The sequence below is a fragment of the Poecilia formosa genome, unplaced genomic scaffold (genome assembly GCF_000485575.1).
Source record: "Poecilia formosa unplaced genomic scaffold, Poecilia_formosa-5.1.2 Scaffold2445, whole genome shotgun sequence".
In the NCBI taxonomy this organism is placed as follows: domain Eukaryota; kingdom Metazoa; phylum Chordata; class Actinopteri; order Cyprinodontiformes; family Poeciliidae; genus Poecilia; species Poecilia formosa.
The window spans coordinates 1-7,952 of NW_006802384.1; the positions used below are offsets into that span (position 1 = coordinate 1).

At 44.9% G+C, this 7,952-nt stretch overlaps 1 protein-coding gene across 1 annotated transcript; it reads right to left on the reverse strand.

Moving 5' to 3' along the window:
• Positions 1-1,608: 1,608 nt before the first annotated feature.
• On the reverse strand, positions 1,609-7,917 carry LOC103133256 (DNA ligase 1-like). Its single transcript, XM_007545029.2, has 5 exons — positions 7,779-7,917; positions 7,034-7,263; positions 6,870-6,928; positions 3,456-4,873; positions 1,609-2,352 (listed from the first exon to the last, which is right to left on the reverse strand). The coding sequence occupies exons 1-5, from the start codon at positions 7,801-7,803 to the stop codon at positions 2,330-2,332; spliced, it is 1,755 nt and encodes a 584-aa protein (XP_007545091.2). The 5' UTR covers positions 7,804-7,917; the 3' UTR covers positions 1,609-2,329.
• Positions 7,918-7,952: the final 35 nt, after the last annotated feature.

A 7,952-nucleotide genomic window follows, 5' to 3' on the forward strand; every position in this document is an offset into this window, starting at 1 on the left:
ACAAAGAGCTGCGATTAAAATGAGTAACTCAAGACTTCTTGTTGTGATAAATATAAAGAAACGTTAATTTTGAACCAGTTCAGTTCGGTATATTAACAGCGTTAAAAGCAGTGAGCTGTTCCTACCTGCGTGCTGCCGCTGCTCCTCACCTACAACCACCACCTCATGGCTCTGCAGGTCCGGGAGCCCCGCTTTGGCTTCCCACAAACAAACATCTGATTAACATCCCAGCTGCTTTAATTCAGCAAAACTGCGCCTCTCCAGTCCACCACTGACCTCCTCTGTGCAGCTTGACCTGCGGCTGCAGCAGCTCCAGCTGCCTCCTCTGGCGGTCGATCTCCCGTCTGAAGCCCGACGCCTCCTTCTCGTAGTCGGCTACGGTCCGCTCCACCACCGCTATGATCTCCCGGGCGGCGGTGCTCAGCTTCTCGGTGATGATTCCTCTCAGGATGCCGCTCTTAGACATGTTGAGTGGATCGGAACCGCTGCTGCTGCAGTAAAACATCCTGGATTTCCCCTGTTTGTTAAAAACTTCTGGACGGCCGTTGGATAGATCTACTTCCGGTGCTTGGGGAGGAAAGACGTAACGGCTGAAAACTGGCAGAAAGGATCAGTGGCGCCATCTTGCGTTCGCCTCTACAGCTGCATCCGAAATTAGGACGTAATCTAAACATAATTAATCTAAAAAAACAAAACAAGTTAAACATTTTATATACATTAATTCGGTTTATTTAAATTAATTTCATTAGACCATGGTCTAAAAATATGTATTTAATTCTTTGTCTAATTTTAACCGAATTTTTAAAGCTGTTCTAGACATAATTATAGCTTTGCCCCTCTTGTGACAATAAAAAATATTTTCTCTGTTTGTATCAAAAGCTTTTGGACGGCCATCTGACTTCCGGTACTTAGGGAGGAAAAACTTAATGGCTGAAAACATCAGTCTGCCTTCACCTCTGCAGCTGCAGTTCTACACATATGACAGCGTTCCTCCTCCTGTGACTGTTATACGGCAAAACTTAAGCAATCAATTTTATCTCTAAAGCTCCCTTCATGTTGGAGGAGGCTCGCTGGAAACGAATAATAACTGGTATTTCTGAACTGGGTTTGAACTCTCCCACAGTCTGCAGGTTGAAATACCAAAGTTATAAATTAAAGTGAAACTGGTGGGAACCTCCCGTTTTCTCTCCTCTGTTGGAGAGCTGGTGGATATTAAAAGCTTTCACCTCTTCTTCACTCTGGGTTCTGCCAGGAGTCTCAATGGTCTTTCATTAAAGCATCTGAAGGCGTTCTGTGTTATTTTGGATTTGTTTATTAATTGAAACAGTGTCTCATATCAAAATAAGAATAATTAATTTATTTCCTTAACTCTCTGTCCCTCTGTTAATGAGTGTAGTAGAAAAGCCTTTATTTTATAATCGTCTGTCCAGTGCAGGCTTTCTGAGGGCTGCCTCTGATTGGCTGATCAGGCCCTCCTGGTGACTCCTTCACACAAACTCCCACTCACAGAAATGCCAGGTGGCTCTAAAAAGTGGCCTTGGACACATTTTTGATACATTTCAAGCCTGATTACAATATTTTAAATGTACACACACAACACACAGCTTGTAAAGTGTGATAACTGAGAATATAATTGTGAATAATTGTGCCTTCATTTATGCCACTTCTTGTGGTCCAGTACACCGTTGAACCAAATGAAAAAACCACAGCATGGCAGAAATACAATAACTAAAAACTGAAGGATTTATTTAAAATATTAACAAAGAACATCTCAAACAGAATTCAAAACAACAAGAAAAACTCTTGTCAGCTTCAAATCGTCTGGGTACTTAAAAAAAGTCACGGTTTCCAGAAATTACCCTAAAAATATGAAATCTTCATAAAACTCAATAATATCCAGGAATTTATGCTGAACCCGTTTTGTCACTTTTTATTAAGAAACGTCCCAAGTGAGAGGAACTCCCAGGAAAGAGAAGCTTCCACTTCACAGAGCTTCAAAACCAAAACCTGTGAGTTGGTCACAGTTTCAACACGGCAGCGAGGAGCAGCAGAGGAAATCCTCCTCAAACATAAACGAACAGCTGTAACAGGAACAAGAAGGACCCAAAGGAAAAACGTTTCCTCCTTCACTCAGTGCGCCGGGCCGAACCAGAACTCTGGAAACCCAACTCAGCCTGAGCGGACGCTTTTCTGACATTTTGGACCTGGATTCTGCTGAACGACGCCAACAGGAGTTGATATCCAGACGTTGCGGTTTTTCAGTTTTTTGTGGTTCTGCTGCCGTTTTTCCTGAGTTTTCTTCTGCAGACGACGTCCAGACGGCTTCAGGCTACTTCTGCTCAGGATCGCCCCCTACAGACGGATTTACAACACACTTTCAATGATGCTTCATATTCTGACTGTTTAATTCAGGTTTAAATGGCTTTAAGCCGTTTCCTGCTCAGTGAACTTTTTAATGTTTTAAACTTTGTTTTATGTTTGGTAAATTGTGGAGCATTTGGTCAGCTGCTGCTGTTTTAAATGTGCTGTGAAAGTAAACTCAGAAAGCGACCGATCAGTTTGTGATTATCAAAACGGAAAAAGATTCACTGAAGTGTTTTCAGACTCAAAACTTGTCGGCTTTTCAGCTTATTCCTTTTCAAAAGATATTTGGCTTTTTATCATCTTGTGCAACAACATTGTTCTGCGTTTGCAGTGAATTCTCGTCGTCTTTTCTGGCTTTTCTCTGCGAGCTTCAGTCAGTTACTTATGATGAGAATAAGGAGCAAATGAGGAAGTTTCTTATTTGTTTTGTTCTTAATATGAGCATAAAGTTGTAATTCCATGAGCACTCCACACCAAACTGCATTAAAATGAGAAATACTGAGCGTCTTGTGAATCATGGTTTGTCATAAAAAACTAATTAATCATATGATAAATTAAAATAATTTCCATTTGCATGATTGTCATGTTTCCTTTTCTCCTGAAAACTGGATGATAAACTCTGGTTCCTTTTGTTTCCAGACATTTCATAATTCATTTTATTTGTTGTTTTGTTTATTTTGCATGTTTTAAATGTCTTCCTGCTCCAGTGTTAAATGTTAAATGATGCATTATGATGCTGTGACCACTACACTAGTTGAAAATTATCTCAAAACAACAATATTATCATTTATCACAATAACTTCTGGGTCAATTTATCATCCAGAAAACTGTTATTTTGTGGTTTATAATGATTAAATTCTTTAAACAGAATTAAATGATTATGAGCTGCAGGACTTTGAAACGATTCTTTAAACGACTGACTCAGTTTCACAGACAGACCCAGAGCTGCTGATCCCATCAAGTCCATCTGAGCTTTTTCTCAAATTTAAATATTTTTCTCATCCTTGTGAGATTTTCTTCCAGCCAACAGTGAAACTATTCTGGTGTTTTCATGAATATAATGGCTTCAGTCTTGTGTTTTCAGCCGTTACCTTTGTGTCGGATCATGTGTCTCCGGCAGCCACTTCTGGTGAAGAACATTTTCCCGCAGATCTTGCAGGTGTAGGTTTTCTTGTGAGTCTGTAGGTGTTCCTTGAGTGCAGCGTTGGAGTCGCAGCGCTGGCGGCAGACTCCGCAGACGAGGCTCTGGTTGTTGACGTGGCTCCTCCACACGTGTCTCATCAGGATTCCCCTCGACTGGTGGTACGTTTGGCACACTTCACACAGATGCTGAGGCTTCTGAACGGCACCAGCTGGAGGCAAACTGCCGTCTGTGTTGGCAGCTGAAGGCCCGGGGGTTGAATTCTCCAACACCTTCCTTGCCTCTGCGCTGGTTTGCTGCGAGTCTCTTCCAGATACGTGAGGCTGAGGAGTCGATGAGTCTTCATCCCCGTCTCCATCGTCACTATCAACTATCTCCACCGCCTCCATGTTCTCCATCGTCTTCGCTGCTGCATGCTTCTCTTCATCTCCGTCTTCCGTTCTGGTTTTCTGCTGCTTTGCATCTTGACCAGATACCTGAGGCTGGGAAGATGCTTCGTCTCCATCATCATCATCCTCAATGTCGATGATTTCCACCTCCTCTGTCTTGCCGTTCGTCTCTTTGTTTGGTGAAAGCTCAACTTTTTTCTTCTTTGCCGTTTCCACAGCTCCTGTACTTGTCTGTCGCTTTGCATCTGTACCAAACGTCCAAGGCTGCAGAGACCAGACTGTGGCGTTTTTATCACCTCCATCCTCACCATCAACTATTTGCACCGCTTCCATCCTCTGGTTTGTCGATCCAACTTCCAGTTTGATTTCTTTCTTCTTGCCCTTCTTCTCTCTGTCCTTCCTCTTTTCCTTCCTTTCCTTCTCTCTCTCCTTCTTCTTCTTCTTCTCCTTCTTCTTCTTCACGCGTTTTTTGCTCGTGTCTTGCTTCATTTCATTCTCCGGCCTCCTGGGGTGAAACGACGACAGTCGGGAAGACTCTGCGCTTCCAGGGTCGTGGTAGTCCTCACTGTCCTCCGTTTCGCCATCGTCTCCCTGGCTGTTCGCCGCCGCGGCTGCAGGTTTCTGTCCCATTGGGTCTGCAGGTTCAGTCTTTGTTTCTGGCGCTGAAATCTGCCCAGACGACCCCGTCTGCGGGAGACCGAGAGAGAGCTTGCAAACCAGAGGATGTTGGTTGTACTGTTCATCGTCGCTGTCGTCCGTCCGCTCGTCGTCCGTGTTTGCCGTGGGTTCAGGATGTTTGTCCGTCTCCTGCACAGGAGGACCGCTCTGTTTGGCCGTAACGGTCTCCAGATCCAAGACTTCGGTGGACTTCACATTTCTCCGATGGTCGTTGTCCTCACTGTCTTCGGTTTCAACGTCCTCGTTGGACGCTCCGCTGGACCGACTCTGTGATGTTTTCCTTCGTTTTATTCTATTTTTGCTGCAGGTGAAAAATAAGTTAGCATGGCTAAAGGAAGCTTTGCATTAACATGAAACATGTCTGTCCACAGCGTATTAAAGAGGCCCTGCCTATAAGATACCAGATGGAAACAATCGCTCTGCAGCCGCCTCACAAACCATCAAACGCTCCAGTGGTTAGCAGGAGCTAATGCTAACGCGCCAAGCCATCAGTTTAATTCTTACACAACTTATATGGTCTACAGTTGACTAAGATTTTTATGCCTGTATCTTGTTGTCTAGTTTCATTTCTTTTGTTCCTGTATGTTTCTTGTTTGTAAACAGGAAACTGACCTGCTGCGTAAGCAATGTCCATCTACTTCAAAATAAGAGCATCAATATAAGTTATCGACTATTCTTAACAGTCAATAACCAAAACTTCAACAAAGGCGTCAAACTTTATCAACAGAAAGAGAAAGATGAGAAAACAGCCAAGCGAAGTGCTAAGTTAAGGATTTAGCGCTAAGTGTTAGCTAACAGTTAGCTAAAGCGCTAACTGTAAAATTAGCTCCACTGTTAGCAGAAGTGAGTCCAACACTGAAAGTTTACAACTCAGACCTGAAGATGCAGATTTTGTTCCTATAACCTTTGAAAAGGTTATTTTTTAATTATTAAAGGAAAAAAACATTTTTCTTGAACAGAACTCAGCTTTCGAACCGAATCTGAATCTCTTCTACGAGTACAAACGTAAACCCCGACAAACCCCGGCCTGGTTTGGTCTCAACCTCTGCAAACCAAGCGCCGCATCTTCACGCTTCGTTTCATATTTAAATCCCCACAGAGATCCGACTACAGCCTGGACTGATTTTCAGGACTTACCTGGCAGGAGAAACGTCGACGCGACTCCGTTTCTCGCTGGTCTGGGCGTTACGTTGCTCCTGGAAGAGTTTGAGACCCGAATGAAGCCGACACCTCCCCACCTGAACACTGAGGCCTGGCCATGCGCTGCTGGAGCCTCACAGGACAGAGAAAAGGCTTCTGACCTTCAGGCGGATGAAGAGCAGAGACCCGCTGGCTGATCTCAGGGTCCTGCTGATGTCATCCGACGTCAGATTCTGCAGGTTGATGGGCTTCACGTCGCTGCCGAGACCGGTCAGGAAGTCCAACGCTTCTCCAGCCAGCTGAGGGAAGGTCGTCCGCAGCAAGCGGAGGAACTCGGCCTCCTGAAGGGAGCCGGGACACTGAAACCTCAGGATGGGGCATTTCTGCAACACTGGGAGGAATAAAGACAGCTGGTCACCATGGAGACCTGAACACGCCGAACAGAGACAAAACTGTTCTTTGAACCTGAAGAGGAACGATCCAGTCATAGATCTAGAGTTATAGAGTTCTTCCAGCTGGAGACCAGAGATCAGGCTGACCTCTGACCTCTGACCTGACCCTCGGGTTCCACAGTGGGCCTTCTACCAGCTGCAGAACATTTCCAGGACCGGAGGACTAAAGTCTCATCCAGGATTTGATTCCTACAGCTTTCAGCTTCTATGCACCACAAATCTGGAGCAAACGTCCAGAAAACTGTAAAACTGCTGAAACACCGAGAGCCTTTAAATCTAGACTAAAACCCAGGTGATTAATAATCAATGAAACATTAATCAATAACCTGACGTGTAACAACGACAAAATGTCATATTTAAATTGTTTCTATGATGCAAAGCTCTTTGTTCTGCCATGTTGCTGAAACCTGCTATATAAATAAACTTGATTGATTATTGAAAGCTCTGAGTTCACCTAGAGGAGAGGCAACGTCTATCATGGGGTCAGCCACGATGCAGATCTTCAGCTCCACCAGGTCTTCTGGGTCAGAGGTCGTCCTGCTGGGTGACTGAGTTCTGACAAAATAAGAGGAAATGGAGAAATTAGTCAGAAATCAAAGAGTTTAACTGGGGATGGAGATTTATAAGANGCATCTTCACGCTTCGTTTCATATTTAAATACCCACAGAGATCCAACTACAGCCTGGACTGATTTTCAGGACTTACCTGGCAGGAGAAACGTCGGCGCGACTCCGTTTCTCGCTGGTCTGGGCGTTACGTTGCTCCTGGAAGAGTTTGAGACCCGAATGAAGCCGACACCTCCCCACCTGAACACTGAGGCCTGGCCATGCGCTGCTGGAGCCTCACAGGACAGAGAAAAGGCTTCTGACCTTCAGGCGGATGAAGAGCAGAGACCCGCTGGCTGATCTCAGGGTCCTGCTGATGTCATCCGACGTCAGATTCTGCAGGTTGATGGGCTTCACGTCGCTGCCGAGACCGGTCAGGAAGTCCAACGCTTCTCCAGCCAGCTGAGGGAAGGTCGTCCGCAGCAAGCGGAGGAACTCGGCCTCCTGAAGGGAGCCGGGACACTGAAACCTCAGGATGGGGCATTTCTGCAACACTGGGAGGAATAAAGACAGCTGGTCACCATGGAGACCTGAACACGCCGAACAGAGACAAAACTGTTCTTTGAACCTGAAGAGGAACGATCCAGTCATAGATCTAGAGTTATAGAGTTCTTCCAGCTGGAGACCAGAGATCAGGCTGACCTCTGACCTCTGACCTGACCCTCGGGTTCCACAGTGGGCCTTCTACCAGCTGCAGAACATTTCCAGGACCGGAGGACTAAAGTCTCATCCAGGATTTGATTCCTACAGCTTTCAGCTTCTATGCACCACAAATCTGGAGCAAACGTCCAGAAAACTGTAAAACTGCTGAAACACCGAGAGCCTTTAAATCTAGACTAAAACCCAGGTGATTAATAATCAATGAAACATTAATCAATAACCTGACGTGTAACAACGACAAAATGTCATATTTAAATTGTTTCTATGATGCAAAGCTCTTTGTTCTGCCATGTTGCTGAAACCTGCTATATAAATAAACTTGATTGATTATTGAAAGCTCTGAGTTCACCTAGAGGAGAGGCAACGTCTATCATGGGGTCAGCCACGATGCAGATCTTCAGCTCCACCAGGTCTTCTGGGTCAGAGGTCGTCCTGCTGGGTGACTGAGTTCTGACAAAATAAGAGGAAATGGAGAAATTAGTCAGAAATCAAAGAGTTTAACTGGGGATGGAGATTTATAAGA

Bases quoted from the DNA above. Each gene is read 5' to 3' on its own strand.
- LOC103133256 (XM_007545029.2), bottom strand. From the start codon at position 7,803: ATGATAGACGTTGCCTCTCCTCTAG. The intron at 4,874-6,869 runs GTAAGTCCTGAA...TTTCACCTGCAG, and splicing joins GCCGACGTTTCTCCTGCCAG to CAAAAATAGAATAAAACGAA. The intron at 2,353-3,455 runs GTAACGGCTGAA...ATCCGTCTGTAG, and splicing joins ACACATGATCCGACACAAAG to GGGGCGATCCTGAGCAGAAG.